At 39.9% G+C, this 21,825-nt stretch overlaps 1 protein-coding gene across 4 annotated transcripts in view; it reads left to right on the plus strand.

Moving 5' to 3' along the window:
* ANOS1 (anosmin 1) overlaps positions 1-21,825 on the plus strand; it is a 190,975-nt gene that overhangs the window by 119,473 nt on the left and 49,677 nt on the right. For all 4 annotated transcript variants that reach the window (XM_054008140.1, XM_054008166.1, XM_054008149.1 and 1 more), the window contains 2 exons: positions 2,286-2,470; positions 9,845-9,974. In XM_054008140.1, coding sequence (XP_053864115.1) covers positions 2,286-2,470; positions 9,845-9,974 — 315 coding nt within the window. The remainder of the gene's footprint in view (positions 1-2,285; positions 2,471-9,844; positions 9,975-21,825) is intronic.

Below are 21,825 nucleotides of genomic sequence, written 5' to 3' on the forward strand. Positions count from 1 at the left end.
CCCATAGAAGAAATCATTGTGTGATGTGTTGTCAAAACTGCTTGCAGGATTACGTCCTCTGTAATGGTCAAATGGTGTGAATTTGTGTATTTTTCTCTTTCCTTTTGTTAAGTTTGCCATAACACTGCTCTGAGAATGTATAGGTATTTGGTCAAATTCTCTGCTGATGTTACTGAAATAAGTGGAGTTAGGCCAGCAAATATTGTGGCCCACTGCATTTCACATTAAGCCTATCCTTTTTGTCAAAGAGTATTATTAATCATTTATATGGTACTTTCAACTTTTTGGGTATGTTTAAAAAACATGGCTAGGGTAGGTCTAAAAAACCTCCAGTGAGCCATCAAGTCAGACAGGATGGTCACAAATTTAAAATTAATGTTATTGTCTGAAATTATTCCATTTACACAATTATCCATATATTTTGAACTTCCACCCCCCAACTCCCAGGTATTAGGTTACTCTTACATTTGAGTTATAAGTATGCTTTCTTATGTCTGATCTTTATATATTTACTTTGCATGACACAGATACATAGGTTTTAGTTGAAAAACACCTTTCGTAACACATTTCCTGGACTCTGGTATTCCACATATAAAACAAGACATGGACTGAATTCCACACTGGAACACTGGATTTCAGAAGACTAATTTGTTCAAGAATGGTTAAAGGGACTGACCATTTACATAATAAAAAGCACATTGAGAAGTGATTGCATCCACACATCTGGATATGAAACTGATGATGCTGGTTTCACAAAAGTATTCTAAAATGCACTTGTGCTATGCTCTAGTTGTTTGTACTGCTGAGATCCATCTGCACACAATTACATACACCAGAGAGGTTGAGTTACTTCTAATCAAGTGAATCCAACTGACCCTGATGCAAAGCAGATGGAAGATTTCTTAACATGCAAATTGTAGGATTATTGTACATCATAATTAAAAAGGGTTTTGAAAATGTAGACATTTGAACTGAGATAGTTCATGATGCTCATTACATTAGATTATGACTTCTGGCTGTTGAATGATATCCAGGATTTAAACCTATGTGGTAACAGGATTTGGATGCTGAATTTTCCTCATGATGCTTTTAGGTTACGACAGTATTTGTCTTTATTTACTGTCGTAGATTATGTAATTGGGAAAGGTCTGTTTATAAAGCTCTGCAAAAGGTAATTTGTTGATCTAAGGAAGTGAAGGAGTTGGAACAAGTAAACCTCAGATATTCCTCAATTAAATTTTTGGTAAATAGAGATAAGTGGATCAAAGTTCTGATAATTTATGTTTACACACTGGCAATTTTGGATTTGCTAAGAAGACACAGATGCTCCCATTATACAGTAATATCAGTTCTGGATATGGAGAAAAAAACATCTGAGACCTGATTTATATATGCTCTTTGAATCAAATCCTTGCCCCATTGATGTCAGTGGCAAAACTCTGACTTCAATGGGACTAATGTTTGGCTGTTTTTACACCCCTTGTTTGATACAATTCTAATGTAAAAGTATTGAGCTCTTATTATTAAAACTATTTGTCATTTCTTGGAGTCATCTGTGAATGAATACTTAGGGTAGAAACATATTTAAATTACAATCTGTGGCACCAATCCACACAGTGAACCCTGGCACCTGTGTAGAGCTTTATTAAAGTCACAACATAATTAAAATACATAGGGAAAAATTGATAGGAGGGTTTAAATGTCAATGCAGCAGTTTTATTTGTGACTTGATCTGAAGTAAGAGAGTGCTAGATACTGAAATAGATGAGTTCCAAAAGAGTATCCATAGAAATGCAACTAACAACTTGATTTGCTGGTTTAATCAAAAGAGACCAGCTCTAGAAAGTAATTCTTTCCCCCAGTCTGTTATAAATGTTGCAAAGAGGTGTTATAATCATGATGACAAAACTGCAGAGAGAACATAATACTCTATCAGCATGTGGTGAGTGATTGCTGTAAACTTTTAAAAGGCAATTTCAGTAGATTGTAGTGTAGTGGTTGATAAAGGAAATAATGAAGTAGGGTGGAATTTTCAAATGCACTTGGCATTAAATTTACTAACTTTAATATGAGTTTTACCATTAAGTTTAGTGGGAACAGAGTTAAGCCAACTTTGAACACTTTGGAAAGTTCCATGCCTCATGCATGTTAAACCCCTTAACTTTTTTTCAGTCTGTCCAGCCATTTCCCTCTTAATTGTCCCACAACACTTCCTACATTCGGTTACACATACATACCCTGTTTTGTAAATGTCTTAACATTTTGTCTGTACGCTCCTATTTCAGGTGTTCCATTGAAACCCAGGAAAGAATTAAGATTCACAGAACTTCAGTCTGGACAACTGGAGGTTAAGTGGTCTTCAAAATTCAATATTTCAATTGAGCCTGTGATCTATGTGGTGCAGAGGAGATGGAATTATGGAATCCATCCCAGTGAGGATGATGCTACCAGCTGGCAAACGGTGGCACAGGTCAGTCATTTGTATAATAATCCCTAGCTCTTGTATAGCAATTTTATGAGTAGACCTCAAAGTACTTTTACAGAGGAGGTCAGTACCATTTTACGGGCGGGGAGATGGAGGCACAGAGAGTTTAAGTGACTTGCCCATAGTCATTCAGCATGCTAGAGGCAGAACTGGGAATAGAAGCCAGGTTTCCTGACTCCCAATCTAATTCGCTATGCACCATAAGACATGGTTTTCTGTTGAGTTTTTTTCATGGGAGAGTAACTTCATTTTCCTCAGTCATATTACTTTTAGTAGTAATATGATAATACCAAATGCTACAGTTTTAGCACTTTATACAAGTAGAAGGTGACAAGGTGGCTAAAAAGCTGTTAGTATAAGTATACCAGCAAAAATGTAAAGGCTTCTCCTAAAAAAACCCTTTTCAATCTATATTTTCAAATATGATGAGTCATTTTGGGTGTCTCAATATTTAAGTGTTCATCTTGAGATGCCTAACAGGCTCCTAATTTTCAGGGGGTGTATGGTCAGTATTGTCTAGAAATCGGGTCCCTTTAAGATGTGTCAAGTTTGGCATTTAAAAACAAAGGTATCCATACTCATGAGTCACTTCTGAAAAGTCAGGCTTAGGTAACAAATTTTGCCACTGGATGCATATGACAGACCCAGCCCCTTCTGAAGGCAGCAGGACCCAAAATAACTAGAGTGATAGTGTTTGGCTCTAATCAAAACAGTAGAAAATGAGTTGGTATAAAAGCCAATTGTCTTTACAAATAAAATAAAAAAACTAAGTGGAAGAAAGAATAAAACATACATTTGTTGGTCTGCTTACTTTAAATTGTAGTTTCTCTGGCATTTACCTACCAGTTCAGCAAACCCTATGATGTCATGCTCTTATCACTTATAGCAATCCATACTGTATATGTAAAATTCATATACAAACACTTTTTAATGAGAAGCAGCCAACAGAGAATAAATTTTCACTTAGTTCCTTCCCAGTTTCAGTCATGGTGACAGCCCACCTGTATGGCAGAACTCCAGCAGTTTATCTTAACCGCTGCACCCGCATCCTTGCTGACAAGGAAAGCAAAATGTTGATTTTAAAAAGAGCTGTGAAATGTCTTAGCAGCAGGTAGCAAGGGGGGAGGAAAAAATAAAGTCCACAAAGTAGAGCCAGGAGTTTAAGTTCTGTAATGACCTGAGTTCATTCTCCATTGAGGTTACATACAAATAAGCTCCATTAAAAAACATTGGGACTGTAAAGTCAAGCACTAAAAAATTAGTAAGTGCCAGAATGAACACTACCTGTGCAGCCTTCATCTGGCACTTTTGTGCACATGCACGATAACAGAGCCTTTTCCAATGTCACAGGAGAAGTCTATGGCAGAGAATAGAACCCAGCTCGTCTCAATCCCAATGTAGTACTTTAACAAAGCAACTTCCTTCCTCTTCTTACAACTCTCAGCTTCATTTACTGTTAATCTTGTAAAATGAATGACAGAGGGATCCTGTAACAGTCTCAAAAACCAGAAATTCCATGATGTGGAAACATATAGATCCCAGAGCTTCCATATCCACAGCATAGAATTTTACCACTTGAACTAGAAGAGTAGCTGATAGAGGATCACAGCCTATCATCACTATGTGGACCACATTGCACGTAGCTTATGCAAGTGTTTGCTAGGTCACAGCAGGGCCGCCCAGAGGATTCAAGGGGCCTGGGGTCTTCGGCGGCAGGGGGCCCCCACCACCGAATTGCCGCCGAAGACCCGGTACTTCGGTGGCAGGTCTCGGGGTGGAAGGACGCCCCACCACGGGTCTTCAGAGCACTTCAGCTGTGGGTCCCAGAGCGGAAGGACCCGCTGCCGCCGAATTGCTGCCGAAGACCTGGAGCGGAAGAAGCTCCGGGAGCCCAGGCCCCGCGAGAGTTTTCCAGGGCCTCCGGAGCGAGTGAAGGACCCCGCTCCAGGGGCCCCAAAAAACTCTCGTGGGGCCCGGGGCCCGGGGCAAATTGCCCCACTTACACCCCCCCCCCCCCCGGGGCGGCCCTGGGTCACAGTAGATTATTGAGAGTCATAATGCCTGGCTCTGGAGGTGAACATGGGCTAGTAGTTATAGACAGCACAGCCAAGTACACATCACCCAGCCCAGCACATCTTCATCTAATCCAAAGTTGTGGTGGGTGCTGCTGCTTGTTGAGGTATCCTTCTTGGAGCTCAGGCTTGATGGGGTGAGGCAGATATGTTCAATGCACATGGAAGGTTACTGAGGCCATAGCCAAGGATCCGGACTTGTGTGTGCCTGTGGCAGTAAAGTGTGTGGGATAACTGCTTCCACATTATTACAAACAGTTTCACAATATTTCTTATGGCTAATTAAAAATGCATTTATTGTCATGATTTTTACTAGTGGACCAAGGATAATGGAGGATCTATCAGTTCTGAGTTATGTTTCTCTAGAGTTTGGGTTCCCCACATTTGTTCTAGACTGTTGCAGAAAGTCTCAGCATCACAGTCAATTTGTATATATTATATCTTGTTGCCTTCAGTGTATTTTTAGTTTAATTTTGCAAAAGTTAATTTTGAAAATGTAGGTTGTCTGCTTTTGCATACTGTTTTGTGTGATATTTATTTTAAAAAAACCTGGTCTTTTAAAAAAAGACATTTTACAAACCATTAGCACACAATGTGCGTAACAAACAAAAAACAAAGTTGAATTGCATTATTTAACATATGCAAATTGGTCATTGCACTAATGTAGGAGCTTTATTTTTTTTAATATTTTTAATATATTTTTCCTAGTACCACTCTAAAACTGCGGCAGTATAATCTGACATACTACATATTTTTTGGCAAAATATATTATTTCAGATGTGTAGAAGATTGACACAATACACCAAAGTGATGGTCAGGGATCAATTACCATATAAAATATATTGTACAATGTCATAAATGTGTTAAGGTACCTTATACTATTCAGTTTCACAATTTAACCATCTGCCCTTAGGTATTGCAGGACAGTACCATATCAGTAGCAAACATGCTTTATAGTGATAGACTCAAGGAGATCAATCTTGTTAGCTTCACAAAGAGAAGGTTAAGGGGTGACAGCTCCAATATTATATTAGCGTTAAGATCATTGTTGCTTAATGGTCTCTTATATACACTGGTAGTGTTGCAGGTGTGTAATGAAGTTCAGCCAAACAGTATTTAATATTGTACCGCACGCTATTTTATTTACCTAATATATAGGACATCTGTTAAAATGATGCTGAATATAATGATCTGGGCTCCAAACACAGTTAATATGATTTTTTTTAAATGCAACTTACCATTAAATTGATATAAAATATCCCATAAGCATTTAACATTTTGTTACATTTTGTTGAAATGGTGAATGGTTGCTGAATGGTTCAGTTGTTTAGTGCTCCAACATCATACCTCTCGAGCTCCAGTTACATATACTGTTTATAATTTGCAACAGACCACCTAATAAGAGTTTTGCCACTGAAACCAATGGGAAGAGGAGTAGGTCTGCGGTCAGGTCACAAATTAGAATGAGGTTGGCAGTCTCAGCCTAGACACAGTTTCTCTATTTCTCATAATCACTACACAGTGATGGCACAATTCTTCGTTTGAAACATTCCTAGATTGGAATAGCAGGACCATTACTGGTCAGGGCCAGGAAGTCTTGGCTGAGAAACTGAGAAATTTTGTGCTATGTCTGCCTGTACTATGCCTGTCTTATTACGACCACTCAATTCACCAGAACATTTAAAAAATAAACACCTAAGCAGTGTTGCCTCTAATGTATTACCTCTAGAGACACTGGTCCAATCTTTGATCCCAGTTACACCGGTGTAAATCTTGAAAAACCCACTGATTTTCAGTGGTTGTAACCCACATCTCTTTCCTACTGTTACTCCCTTTCCCCATGCCACTATTTAGAGTCTAAGCTATTTGGGTCAGTAACTATGTCTTTCTCTGTCTCCTGTGAAATAATGGCACACCTTTGGGCTCTATAAAATTAAGCTAATATTAAAGGCCGGTTCAGCTATGTTCTAGCCCTCAGGGTGCTCATTTGATTGAATAATTCAGTCTCTCTCTACATAATAAAGAAGCAGATCATGGAGGGAAGAAGATGCAGAGGAAGATTATGAAGGGAAAGGTCTGTAGCCCCCACATAGGGTGCTTATAGTTAATAAGGGAGCCCTAGATTTGTGCAGATGGAGGAAGAAGAACTGGTGACAGCAGCAGCTGGCTGGGCCTGGAGTGTACCACAACCACAATAGCTCAAAACAGAGACTGGAGAGGCAGGCAATAAGGCAAGAGAGGAGAGAAGACACCTCGTGCCGCACACCCAACACCAAATATCTCAATTTCCCTGACCGTAGCCTCTTACCAGATGTGGTTACAGGTAGACACCTTAAGTGCAGGCAGCACCCGAAAACTTAAGCGATCAGTGATCTAAAAATAATTTTGCTGGATAGACAGAGCATCTCTCAAAAGTTCAGCCTGGCTCACTAGGCCTGGGACATTCACAGACATCAGGAGTATCTATATGATGCAGTGTGTAGCACAACTGGTTCATTTATTCCTTATATAGTATTGACATGAGGAACAAATATGTAATAATGGGCCCTTCAGTCGAACAGAAAAAGGTATAACATTATCCAATGGCTGCAATTTGAAGCTAGACAAATTCAGACTGGAAATAAGGTATTCATTTTAAACAGTGAGTGAGTGTAGTTAACCACTGGGACAATTTACCAAGAGTCGTGATGGAGTCTGCATCACTGACAATTTTTAAATCAAGACTGAAAGTTTTTCTAAAAGATCTGCTCTAGGACACAGGTTTTCAAACTGGGGCACGTGGCAATCCCAGGCAGGGCTGGGACTAGCCCTGCGCGGTGGGGCAGGAGCACCATCTCCACTTTCTGACTTACTCAGCGGGCCACCCACCCTGTGGATGTCAACATCCGCTGCGGCTGCCCCGATTTCTGCTCCCGGCAGTGTCCACACCCAGCACTGGCTCTGTTCCCAGAGACTGTCACACCTACCTTCCTACACCCTGGAAACCCGAGTTGGGAAGAGAAGGTATTGTGTCTATTTTTGTCTGGGTTGGAGGGGGTGCAACTCAAAATTGTAACGCAAAGCGGCTCAAAACGTTTGAAAACCGCTGTTCTAGGAATTATTTTGGGGGAAGTTCTTTGGCCTCTGTTACACAGGAGGCCAGACCACATGATCACAATGTTCCCTTCTGGCCTCGGAATGTATGAAGCTGGAGGAGACGTGGAGCAAACACACATAGACTTTGCCACCTCCGGGGCACTTGCCATCACAGGTTTCACAGCAACTCAGCAATGGATTTGATACTCGGAAGATGGATTAATGGGAAATAGATCTTGTCAAACTAATTTGATACCCCTTTTTTTATTAGATTACAAGTTTGGTTGACAAAGGCAATAGTGTTGATGTAAAATTTCTACAAGGCATTTGATTTGGCACCACACATTTTGATTAAGAAACTAGAATGATACAAATTCAAAACAGCAAGCATTAAGTGGATTAAAAACTGGCCAAAAGATAGGTCTCAAACTATAAATGTAAACAAGGAATCATCATTGAATAGGTGTTTCTAGATCCGATAGGGATCACTTCTTGGCCCTAGACTCTTCAACATTTTTATCAATGACCTGGAAAAAAACCCATAACTGAGAGTTTGCAGATAACACAAAGATTGGGGGAGTGGTAAATAATGAAGAGGAGAGGTCACTGACACAGAGCAATACGTATTGTTTGGTAAGTTGGGTACAAGCAAACAATATATGTTTCAATACGGTGAAATGTAAATGTATAGGCCTAGGCATAGAGAATGCAGGCCATACTTATATGGTGGGGGACTCAATCCAGGGAAAGAGTGATTCTGAAAAAGACTTGGGAGTCATAGTGTATGATTAGCTGAACATGAGCTTCCAGTGCTACACTGTGGCCAAATGGGCTAATGCCATCCTTAGATGAATAAATAGGGGAATCTTTAGTAGCGGTAGAAAGGTTATTTTACCCTTGTATTTAGCACTGGTGCGACTGCTGCTGGAATACTGTGTCCAGTTCTGGTGCTGACAATTGTTGAAAAATTATAAAGGGTTCAGAAAACAATCATGAAAATGATTAAAGGATAGGAAAACATGCCTTATAGTGAAAGACACAAGGAGCTCAATCTATGTATCTTATCTAAGAGGTTAAGAGGTGACTTGATCACGGTAATAACTAGCCACATAGGGGATAGAAATGTGATTATAGAGGTCTCTTCACTCTAGCAGACAAAGATATAACAAGATCCAATGGCTGGGAGTTGAAGCTAGACTTGAAATAAGGTGCAAACTTTTTAAGAATAAAGGTATATTTTAAGGGTAATTAATCATTTGAACAACTTATCAAGGGTTGTGGTGAATTCTCCATCACTGGAAATTTTTAAATCAAGATTGGATGTTTTTCCAAAGTATGTGGTCTACAGACGTTCCCTGGGTTACCCAAACCCAACTTACGGAAATCCACACTTACAGAAAAAGTTCCGCTTCTGTATTCAAACTAGAATTAATTCAAGGAATTTCTATGGCTTGTGTTATGCAGGAGATCAGACTAGATGATTGCAATAGTCCCTTCTGACCTTATAATCTGTGAGTCTATAAAGATTCTCTGTAAAAATGGGTCCAGGATGCAGCCAAATCTGGGGCAGATAGGATGGCTACAGTGGAGCATCACTTTCAGGAACCAGGTGGATGGCCACTTTCCACACAGAAAGAAGGGTCTGCCTCCTATGCATTCCTAAGGATCTGTAGTGTTTTTGGATAGGCCTCAAAGTTTATTCTTCTGGAAACAATCCTGCTCTATCTCTGCAAGGAGATCCTTATGGAGATTTCCTCCCCCTGAACTGATTTCCACAGTAATTATCATTGGAAAACATTTCCATCTGGTTCCCCTGAATGTATACAGGTATAGTGGAGACCAGAATCTTGCCCACTTAAGTCACAAGTGAAAGTAAGCTGTGTCACTTAAACTGATTGTTGAGGGATATTTAAAAATAATAATAATAAAAACCCACACTGTTTTGTACAGTTTAGCATGTTCAGAAGCCTTTGCTCAGAATTGTAGGTGTGTTGCAGTTCAGGACTAAGGTGGGCTGGCAAAGTAATGTGCGGTAGTTTGCATGGAATCTGGCAGCACTTATGATTTCACAATTTTATGCAACAATTTCTCCAATATCCTCAACCTCAAAAACCCTACTGATTAAACTAACTGTGCGTCAGAAGATGTGAGATAGTAAGATTAACATTTCAGAATAAACGGAGTCAGTGTGTTATGACATTTTTCCCACCAGACTACAGAGGAGAGAGTACAACTGTCTGACATAAGACCCAGCAGGTGGTACCAGTTCCGAGTGGCAGCTGTTAATGTGCATGGGACAAGAAGCTTCACAGCACCCAGCAAGCACTTCCGCTCCTCTAAAGGTTTGTATTCATTTCCTCCATCTCACGCTCACCTTGACTACACCTGGAACACAACCCAATCTTCTTAATATTTTTGTTGTAGATTTTCAACTGGTGGGTTGTCTGCATTTAGTCATTAGTTTAAGGAATGGCCCAGATTTGACTGAAGTTATTACATAAATTAAAGGTTAAAGATGCCAGTATTCTTTTATCTGCAAGGGGGTCTCAGAATTAAAGAACCTTCTCTTGTGTCCTTTCAACACCGCTAGTATGAGAACTGAAGATCTTCTGACCACATGATACTGAATGTCAAACATGAAAGAATTGAGGTCTCAACATATGCTGTTGCAAGTAGTTTCAATATTTGTTATTTTCATAGGGAATATATTCCTGCCATTTGCTGGACAGACAGTATCACATAATTTTGTTGGTTGTGTTCAAGCAATTGTAGCACCAGTAATTTGACTTGGTTCTGCTTCTCTGTGCATGCCCTTCACATGGTCTCTGCCACCATCAAAAAGCATGAATGTCAAGCAGGCTTTTTACTCTGAAGAGGGAGAAGTGCTAGAAATTTCATGAACTCTACTAGAGACTGTTATTTCTATTTGCTTTTATATAAAAGGCACTCCGGTGGTGATGCGTGGCAGTATAAATCCCTAAGATAGACAGACTTTCTGTTCATTTCGGCAATAGGTGACACAAATCTTTAGTGATGTTAGATGCAGCACACTTCAAGAACCATATGTGTTTCTATTTCCGTATGGGTTATGAACATCAACATTCTGAAGGTATCAGAACTCCAATGGAGAAGGTGGGAGCAAATATTCAGCATGATACATGGAGAAATAATCAAGCAATTATGGTCACAGTAAGCAGCTATTACTCATTGTCTCAGTGTGTACTTTTTTATTACTTGCCACCTTGACACTCGTTGTATACCACACAGGTAAACTGCTCAGTCCAGATCCTTCCTGGCCACAGCGCAGCAGCTTTCAGCAGGCAACAGAACTTTCCCCAGTGAGCTAAAGGAGTAAATGTAGAGCTAACATGTAAAAAGCATGAAGAGTTCCTGAACAGGTTTAGTTTCAGGGATTGGAATAGAGCTAAACCTTTTCTAGTGTAGACTGCGTCTAAAAGTCGTGCCATCTCATCAAGGTGCAGATGTCTGTCAGTAGCAAACTACTAGTGGCTAGGGCAGCAGTATGTTGGTCTATTTTCTGAAGTAATTTTTTTTTCCTGGGGTAGCAAATGTAACAAGTTGATTTTTCTCTGACTACATTCATGCTTCTTTATACCACACCTCAATTATTTGTCTGGATTTTGTTAGTCTGGACAAATATTCTGTTTGCCAGGATGCAATTTGAAGCTGTAATTGTAATTGAAGATGTAACAGAAGTTTTGGCTTTTGCATGGCATTTTCGGGCAGGATTTGTAGTAAGTTCTAACACATTTCTTCGCTCCATAGTGTGCTAGCCCCAGGAACATATGACTCTAAATACCCACATTGAAAATGACCACATTTTAGATAGTTGGAGCCTCCTATTTTTGGCAGCCTACCCATCTGCCCTTCCCCAGCACTTGCATATATAACCTACTATTCCTGGTTGTTTTGTTGGCAGAAAGAGCCCTAAGAATTCTGTGACAAGGACAGCTAAAGCCTGGAGCAATTTTTACGTTCTGTTACAGAAGAAACTAAAATAATTGGCATCTTTATAGCAGCAAAAAGTATAACCAACCTTGTTCAAAAGGTTATAGTAACCCCCACAAGTAGCTATTTTCAAAGCTAAACTGCAGTCCTCAACAAAGAAATGTGAATTGCCATGCAAGCAGTAGAGAATAGTTAGTTGATCAACTCCATAGTCAACTTTATTTCTCTTCAGGAATTTATGTAATTATTATTCAGGGTTGCTGGCACTTTTTGTGGCTATGACAAACTCTGTGCCACATTCACAAGTCCAGTAAGAAATATTTGAGGTTTCCCTCCACAAGAAAGACATATGTATAGGAGCATAGTCATATATAATAATAGTACCAGTGCCACAATCAGTGACAGAATTCATCATCTTGTGCCACTAAGAAATGGTCCAATATTGAATTTGTTGGATTAGCTGCAGAAAAAACAAAACCCTATGCTCTGTGGCTATAGGATTACCCACTCTCCTCAAATCAGCCTAAATCAACCCTGTATGTATGAAGTACCTGATGAGTATTAGTGGTTTTATATGGAGATGGAGAAGAATTATCAAGGACTGGATCTAGAGTTTCATTAAAGTCTCCAACTATAATAATAGGATGAAGGCCCATGTCATTTACACTCATGAAAATATTTGGGATCATCCTGGTTTGTCCTGTGGAGATTGGCAAAGATGATTTTAGAATTGTCGATTTCAGCCATGAGAACAGTAAATCTAACCTCACTGTCAGATATTATCCACAGAATATTAATATTAAACTTTCTATGTATTAGTACGACAACACCCTTAGCTTTAGAATAAAAGCAAACAGGAAACATAGAGGCCTATTCAAGCTTTATTCAGTTTACAAGCTTCATGTTCTGTCAGATGTGTCTCCTGGAACATAACAATGGCATCATTCTTTTTTTTTAAGCATTGCATATTTTTTTCTCTTTTAACAGGGTTATTAAAATCCTTTAAATTCCAGGAGACACGTTTAGTTATCGGAGTCATCATTGTTAAAATATACTGGGTAAAATATAAGGTCGCTTTGTGAATAAATGAAATAGCAAAATTTTCTGAGTGGCATACTGTTCTTGCATAGCTAAGCAGCAAAAATTATATAATCCAGGGATAGGGTGTCACTTCCCAATACCTATTCTACAAGAGTAGGAATGAAATTCCTAGCATTGGACAGTAACAGGATGGTGGCAGAAAGAGAAATTAAATAAGTGAAATAACATGGAAAAGATAGTGGAGAGAGAAATACACATTAGTACCGTACAATAAAAAAAAAGAGGAATCTGGGTAAACAGTCTAAAAACACACACGACATCCAGAGGGGGCTGCTGGATCAGGTGAAACTTGGGATCCTCATAGCCCCTGGGGCCCCAAACATTACTATAGTAATCACTTATTACCAATAGAATCTTGATACATTAGTCCATAAGGAAGCACCATCTAATAAAGCAATGATTTTTATATAATAAATATATAATATATTATATAATATATATAAAAATCATTGCTTTATTAGATGGTGCTTCCTTATGGACTAATGTATCAAGATTCTATTGGTAATAAGTGATTTTATATATATATATATATATATATAACTAATGAAATGATACATTTTACATTGAAGTTCCTTTCCCATGAGTTAAGGCAATAGGAAGTAAATTGATAATAACCCTTTAACTCTTCAACTCGAGAGAGAGAGAGAAAAAAACAAGAACTAACATCAATATGAACCAGTGCCCATCAACTTTTTTAGAGCAGTCATATAAGATCTCAGAGAGCAATACATAAATTCTGTATAATCGGATCATTCCATAGATATCTCCTCTTGCAAGAAAAGAGCTTGCATTTTTCTGCCTCCTGAGAGGAACTGAATGATACTGTCTTCTCACCACTGTTAATATGGAGTGTTTTCATGTATTTAACAAAAAACTTCAAGTCCATCTTCCCGGCCAACGGTTTTGTTTGGTTAAAAGCTGACCTCACTGGAACCACATCACAGGCATAATCGTGAAAGAGCAGTATTTTAATTGCTGGTTCTCCCCATAACAGCTCCTTTTTTCTCTGGATTTCTGCAAAATAAGCTCCTTAGTGGTAAACTTCATGAACTTCACAATCAATGCTCTAGGCCAACCACCTGGAGCTCACTGGGGACAAGGGCCTGGTGTGCCCCTACTATATCGAACCAAAAATCTACTGGCAAATCCAACAATTTAATAGTTTAGGGACAAATTTGGAAGGTTTACTTTTCTCTGTTCCCTCAGAGAATCCTTATGTTACATCATTGTGAGTGGCTTTCTAGATCCAATAGTTAAGTCTTAATAGTCCTGATATCATAACAGTTCTTCATAACCTATAATTTGTTCTCTCTGAAATCATCTTCTACTTCAGAAATTCTGTGTTTTGCTTCACCCATCCTTCCGGTTAGAGCTGTAGTGCACTCTGAATTTCAGTCATGGTGGCCTGTAAGGTGGAAACTGTAGATTTAATTTCAACAGTATCCATGGCCATCTGTGTTCCATCAGGTTCAGGCACCATTTTGTTTGTAGAATGGAGGCAGACAGATCTTCTCTGTTTTTTTGGTGCTTTTTGGATTTGGAGAAGGCAATGTGGTGCTAGAGGGCACCTTGGAGGTTGCAGTAGTTGGGCGCAATATTTCTTAGGGGCTGTAGGGGACCATTCTGGGGGATTCCCCGGGGGCCACTTCAGAGTTCAGGCAACCTGGGTTGCAGTGCCCTCTGGGGTCCTCCACCTTCTTGTTCTTAAAAAACAGAACAAAACAAAACAAAAAACTGCTTATTCCATGAAGCATTCCAATGATAATGACCCTTAACCAGGGGTTCCCAAACTTGGTTCGCGTCTTGTTCAGGGTAAGCCCCTGGCTGGCCGTGAGACACTTTGTTTACCTGAGTGTGTGCAGGTACGGCTGCTCGCAGCTCCCAGGGACCACAGTTCGCCGTTCCCTGCCACTGGGAGCTATGAGCGGCTGTACCTGCGCATGCTCAGGTAAACAAAGTGTCTTGCGGCCAGCCAGGGGCTTACCCTGAACAAGACGCGAACCAAGTTTGGGAACCCCTGCCCTAGACCATTCTGAGTCTATTCGGTTTGATTTTATAACACATTGTAGTCTCTGCTACCTTTATATTGTAAGGACTTGAGAACAGGAACTCAGTAGTTTGACATCAGCTCACTTATTTGTTTATGACACTATATAAATAATAAATAATATTTCTTATTACACTCAGGTAATCAGTGACCTCATTGGAGATAACAACACTCATAAAATATTCAGAATGCTAAAAAGGAGCAGCTGTTTTTTGTGTGTGCTTGTTTTTTTCCAGATAAAGGGTTCAAGTGTGGCCAATATGCATAGCTTTGCATTGGGAGTGGAGTGAAGCTGCGCTGCTCCAGGGGGGAACTCCTTAAGGGATTGTGCCACAGAAAGTAAAAAATCCCTCCCTGAGGTACTTGTCTGGGTGAGAGAATGCCCAGCTCTTTGGGACAAGGACTGTCATTTTGTACAGCACTTAGCACCATGGGGTCCTGGTCCATGACCATGCAACACCTGGGGTGTTGCAATACAAATAATAATGATCAGAATGATGCTCCCCAAGAGAGCTGATTTAGAAATTTTGAATTTTTGACTTATTTTTTTGCCATCTTTTGCTTATTTGAGTGGCTAATATTTTCCAAAACAAAAGATTTTTGCAAATAAACAAAATCATAAACAAAAAAAAAAAATCATTTTTTCCCCTCACATGTTGACTGGTTCTACTCCCCAATCTGTGCCACTGGGCTCTGGAATGGGAAGGAGGAGGGCTCCTTGGGAGGCAGCAGTCCCTGTGCTCCATTACAGTGTCTGTCTGGGGGCAGAAGATTGCAGAAAGCTACTTGTGCCCAACTTGTGTGGATGTTCAGTTACCTGCCTGAAAGGTGCTTGGTGCCAATGATATGACTTGTTAGTCAGGGACACAGTATGAAATTCCCTTAACAGAAGTAACAAAAGTGCATTTGGGTCAGTGTTTTGAGGCTCCAGTTGTGTAGTATTAACCTAATCCAGCTTTGTATATAATGGAGGTTTAGTGTCTCAAGAACAGGGGTTGCAGTTAACTGAAGGGATCAACATTAAACATTGACATTTAATACATTTATTTTTTAAGCCTATTCCTAGATTAATGTGCCATTTTCCTAAGCAAAAAGAGGCTATATAGGTCATCAAACACACACACAAACAGCCAAAACACTCTCCCTCTGCTAGTGGCTTTTGTCTTCATCATGAAGGCAGTTACTAGCATACACAGTATAAATTACCAAGAAAAAGGAAGCAGACAACATTGTTTTCACAGCACATTAGTACCATGCTGGATGTGATTTCATGCATACATTACTAAGTGTTAGTAAAACCAGAACAGACACCCATTCCCAGCAATAAAACTCTGTCTGTTGCTCCTATGAGACCAATGATTTTTTTATACTGTTGCACAGCTGGTTTATGTGTGCCATTTCCAATGGGCAAAACGGATCCCTCGGCATATGCCTTGGAATTGTTTAATAGCTAGAAACTTGTCTGTGATGCAGCTTCAACAGTTCTGTAAAGACTTACAAGGTATAAAGTTTAAAAGACAGTGTTTGGTGATCCATTATATAGATATGTGAAATGAAAAAAGGTCCCAAATTAGAACCAAACTTGCTCTGATTATTACAATTCATAAGGAGAATTCCAAGTTCTAGTGTCCTTTTTCCTCTATGACATGCCGTACAATTCATTTATTCATTATGCTCATTACACATTAAGCAGTTGCCAAGTTTTGACCAAGTAATGGTTGCATTTTGGTAATGGATGAAGTGATCCCGCTGCATAGTTTGTATGTATTGGTTTGTTATGGTTGCAAAGTGCTTTTGGATGTAAGGTGGTTTTCAATATAGTAAAGATAATTAATATAGCAATACATTTTTTTTAATTATTCAGAATATGGGGGAGGAGGTAGTTAAACAGCAAGGATTCCTCTTTTGGGGAATATGGGGACAAAGTTTTCCATGTGAAGGCAGAGTAACCAGCAACACAGGAATTTAACTCCTTTGGGTATACACAGGCCAGATATGGTGCAGACAAATGCAGTATTTGCCCAATGTGCTGTGACGGTGACCTCAGCCTTGACCTAATGAAGCTATCATTTCTAGGGGTGAGAAGTGATTTACGTGTCATGTTGCTTAGCCCAGAACTATTTCCAGATCGAGGACAGGTCTGTGTGCCAAATTCAAGTATATATGATGATTTATTTTTTTTACTTGAACTACAGTACTCACCACAAAGGAAAGAGTTGCAAACAATGATAGTCTTTCTGCAACCAAAAGGTTTGATTGTGCCCTTAGCTAAGCACATGCTTATGCAACAACAGTAATAAAAATAGGCATTTGAGAAACTCCAAAACTGGAATTATAAAATATTGTCATCTTCCAAAGAGGTATCAAGACAAAATGCACCTATCTAATTTATATTTTAAGTGATCAGTAAAAGGGGTTAATGAAGTGTAACTATAACGTAACAGGTAGTGTGACCATACGTCCCGTTTTGGCCGGGACAGTCCCTTTTTTAAGCCCTGTCCTGGCCATCCCAATTTTTTGGGCAAAACTGGGCATTTGTCCCACTTGCTCTTGCCAACTGACCATCAGTTGGCAAGAGCAAACTAGACAAATCCACAGTTTTGGCAAAAAAGTGGGTGTGACCCCCTTGCAGGGCACAGAGGAATGTGTGGTGGAGGGAGGGGCAAGCAGCAATGCCAGCCCTGCACGAGAGGGAGGGCTCGGGAGAGCGGCTTGGGCCGTGCCGGCCCTGCGCAGGCTGGTGGCGGGGGGTAGGGAGGTGTCTCAAGTCAGTCCAGCTTGTAGGGAGGAGAAGGGGGTGGTGGGCCAGCCCCAGACGGTGTCCCGTTTACCCTTTGGGAAAATATGGTTACCCTAGTAACAGGTTAGCATCGTAGTTACATTAATCAGTATTTTGTTTCTGTAGAACTATATAAGCTTTTGCATTATTTTGATACAACATTTCTTTGCCACTAGCATTTGCCTTGATGTACAAACCATGATATGACTTGTCAGTGCCCTGTAGAAGCATAACGTTTTCATTCAATAATGCAATAGTAAAAGAAAGAATATGAAAAAAGTGTTATCAGATAATTGGGGAACACATTATTAGGGAAGAACACTCTGGTGGGGCTATTACAATGTTAGTTCTGTATTTGATATTTAACAAGTTTGTTTTACCTGACACTTTCTTTATCTGTGTTCACAGTACACTATGTCTGGCTTATCCTCTATTGGTTCTCACTTGTGACTTTTGTCTGTGAAATAAAAACCTTTTAAATCACAGAAAAGCGGGAGATTCCCAAATATTTGGACTTTTATGGAGGTAGTTTTCTCAGTTGTAGTAGTGATGAGTGTCATAGAAATGTCTATAAATAAAATTAGTATTTGCATGTAAAGACATTAGACAAAGTAGTGATATGTTAGCTTTAAATAAAATGGAACAGATCCTCCGCTTGCATAAATTGTCATAATTCCATTGATTTCAGTAGACTCAATTGACTTAAATGGAGGTATGACAATTTATAACAGCTGGAATTCTGTATCTACATCACAATCTCAGGAAATATTCCCCACCTCCAGGCAATATTTTATTGCTACTGTCCAAACAGACAGTATTCATATTGCCTTCAGCCTGCTAATCTGTCTTCACAGGATTTATTCTAATATTCCAAATTTTTAAGCAACTTCAAACAGTGCTATATTTTTAAAAAATCACCAGTCCTGAGAATTTTTACCTCTTCCTCCCTCAAATGTGAAATTTCTCCCCCCAAAAGTCCAAAGACCAGCATGATAAAAATAATAAAAAAAAATTGTGGTAACATTTTTAGGACCACAAAATAGGTACACAAAAGAGGATACTTGGGAAAAAATATGTGGTGTTGTCACTACTGCTGGCATGTGACTCAGCAGGGTTACATATAAATCCCTTAGAAAAGAAGATTTTTTTCCAGGAATGTAGGACCAGATCCTCAAAGAAATTTAGATACCTAAATGGAGTTAGGATCTAGGCCTTAGCATTCTGAATGAGTTTTTCCTGGACCTCTGAAGAATGGTGTTAACATTCCATTTCAGCAAAAGAACAGCTCTGGTAGCATCTATTCCCATTCAACTCTTCACTTCTTACCAAACGCTTTTCATCACACTGCATGTTTGTTCAGCTGGTCTGTTGGTTTCTGGTAAAGCCAGAGCAAATGTTATTTGGTACAGCAATGTCTTTCACCAACATTTTGTAGTTATAAAAAATATTCTGGGTGAAAACCCAACCCTGTGATTCAATGGGAGTTTTGCCTTTGGCTTCAGTGGGCCAGGATTTCACGCCATATGTTTTCACTGATGAAATGAAAAAATAGGGACGTTTCAGGTTTCCTGAAAGTTTTCAGGACACTGGGAGGTATCATATGAAAAAGGACATACAGTCACTTTACAGGCTGGACCAGTTTCTGTTTCGGGTACTGGGAACTTTTCTATACATAAAAATATCCATTACCTGCAGTGCCACCAGGCTAAAAGCAGAAGCTTTATCCAGTTGGGAAGGGGAGAGTCCCAGCTTCAAAGGGACACACAACACTTGTTTCTAGCCCTTAATGAGCTGGAGATAACAGATTTTAAAGCTGTCACAGTTGTACATCTAGAGAAGCTATTTCAGTTCATTTTTAGAAGTTTTTTATGAGTTCCCTGAGCCCTCTACAATTGCACTATAAAAATGAAGCCACCCATCTTAATAGGTGAAGGGATAAAAAAATAGTCTCAATAACTTATTTTTTGTATCCTTCCACCTGCAAAGACATACGATGTAAAATACCCTTAAAATAATTCTTCTGTAACATATACATAATGGTGTCACATGGTTTACTTGATGCTCACATGAGATGACCTGTATAATTCACCTATGGCTTTGCCGTGATGGGCAATATGATGATGATGATGTTGATTTATTGGTATTATCATTGTGCCTTGAAGCACATCCAACACTCATACTGATAAAACATTTATTGCTTCTCACACTATCATACAGTACACAAAATATGTAAAATAAATAGCTAAAACTTTAAGTCAATCAAAGATTTGTCCTTAGTAACAAATTCAGAAGTTGGCCCATAGCACTCAAATCATGAAACATATATTTATGAACCATATATTTTTAATTGATCTCAATAAATTTCCTTGTGATATGACAGTTATCATGTACAGATTGTTTTAACATATGTAGAAAGTAGACAATAAATTATATTAGAACACAGTCCCTGACATTAGTTTAAGATTAACTAGGGAAATACATCACTCATAGTTGTTCTCCCAATATACAGAGCTAGATTAATTATATACTTAAGACTGAGGCAGTGGATTCTTCACAGTTAAGGAAGTGACTATCAGGGCAACACTTCACCTGAGGGAAAATGGGAAAGTGGTTTCTAAGAGAGCTGAAATATTTAGAGCAAGTGTGAAGATGTGAGGACTCCTCATTACTAGGGAAAGTCAGATTGAATTGCCCGAGTCCAATAACTCAAGCATACTTGGTAATTTTTATGACCAAAAATGAGGTTGAGTGGAATATGTGAGAAACAGGAGCAGCCATTATTATTTGAAATTCCTTTTTAGTGACAGTAATAAGCCATTCATTATTTCACATCTGCTAATCTTTAACTAGGAAATGCTGTCCTTATTAATTGTGATCATGTCAGTTTGCATCCCCTAAATGATGGGATTTTTCAGTGAGACCATTTATCGTGGGGATTATCTGATGAACTTTCTGTGCCTGGAAAGTTCATTTAACAGCTCATTTACCATTATAAAAACACTCAGGTGAATCACGCAGTAAATGAATGTCTGGTGTCCCTTTTACACACCTCCAGCTTTATTTCTGCTAATAAGTGATGGTTCATTAGGCCTACAGTTCACGTGCAAAATGAGTCTTTTCAACCTTATTACTTTGTTTGTTATAAGCTAGTAATATACCTTGACATTTGGCAAAATGTGTTATTCTAGCTGATATGCTTTTAAATTTAAATGTAAATCTTTCTTGTTTCACTGCTTTACTCTGGATCAGGACCTTCTCTTTTACAGTTCCATAGTGTTTTGATACTGATGATGTTGGGCTAGAACAAGCATAAAAAATGAAGACAAATTGTCTTGTTTTACTAAAGAGTTTGCCATTTAAAATATTGGTCAAATTCACTCCTTGTATAAGTCAATTGTCTTCATTGTGATGTTGTTTACCTTAATTCAGTCTCCTTGTGCCTATGCATTATGATACAGTCTTTAATTACATGGTCACACACTATTTTTTTCTCAGGGTCCTGCCTCATTCAGTGCACAGGATGGACCTGCTCTGGAGATGAATTGGGGTGTGTAGTAAAGGAAGTTGTGTGTAGGACCCCAGCTAGGGTGATCAGATGTCCTGTTTTTAAAGGGACAGTCCCATATTTAAGCCCTCCTGTAGGTGTCCCTACTTTTTCTTAAAAATGGGCAAATTGTCCTGTATTTTCAGTTCCCTTCTCCCCCATCAGTACTGGCGGGTCCTGCTGCTGGCCTGATCCTTGCTCACCAGCTGCCCGCCCACCAGCGGTGTGTGTGGGGGTCCAGTGGCTGACGAGGGGGTGGGTGTGCAAGGCTTGTGGCGGGGTGAAGATGCAGTGCACAGGGCCGGCTGCTCCCCCTGCTGGTCCGTCAGCACAGTCCCCGCTGTGTGCTGCTCTTGGCCTGCAGGGCTCTGCCCCCCATCCCATTTCCGGCTGGCCCAGCACCCCGGGAAAGCCCAAGACCCCAAGACCCGGGGCCCTGGCCAGGAGGAGCCAAGCCCTGCATGTGCCAAAGCACCCCACAGCACTGGCATGGGGAAGCCTCTCCGCCCCTCAGCTAAGCTCTGGAGTAGCGGGGGGGAAGCAATTTCCAACCTGTTCACACCCTGAACCTGCAGGCTCCACAGCAACCCCCGGGGCAAGGACTTAGCACCCTCTTAACCCATTTCCCCCCACACTGGGTCCCGACCCCAGGGAGCGCGGGGCTGCTCCATCCCCTAGGCAATTTCCCCTGCTGAGCCACCTCTCTGACTGGGTTCACTGAAGCCCCTGCAGTCAGGTTCCTGGGCCCTGGTG

The sequence above is a fragment of the Malaclemys terrapin genome, chromosome 1 (assembly GCF_027887155.1).
Source record: "Malaclemys terrapin pileata isolate rMalTer1 chromosome 1, rMalTer1.hap1, whole genome shotgun sequence".
Classification (NCBI taxonomy): domain Eukaryota; kingdom Metazoa; phylum Chordata; order Testudines; family Emydidae; genus Malaclemys; species Malaclemys terrapin.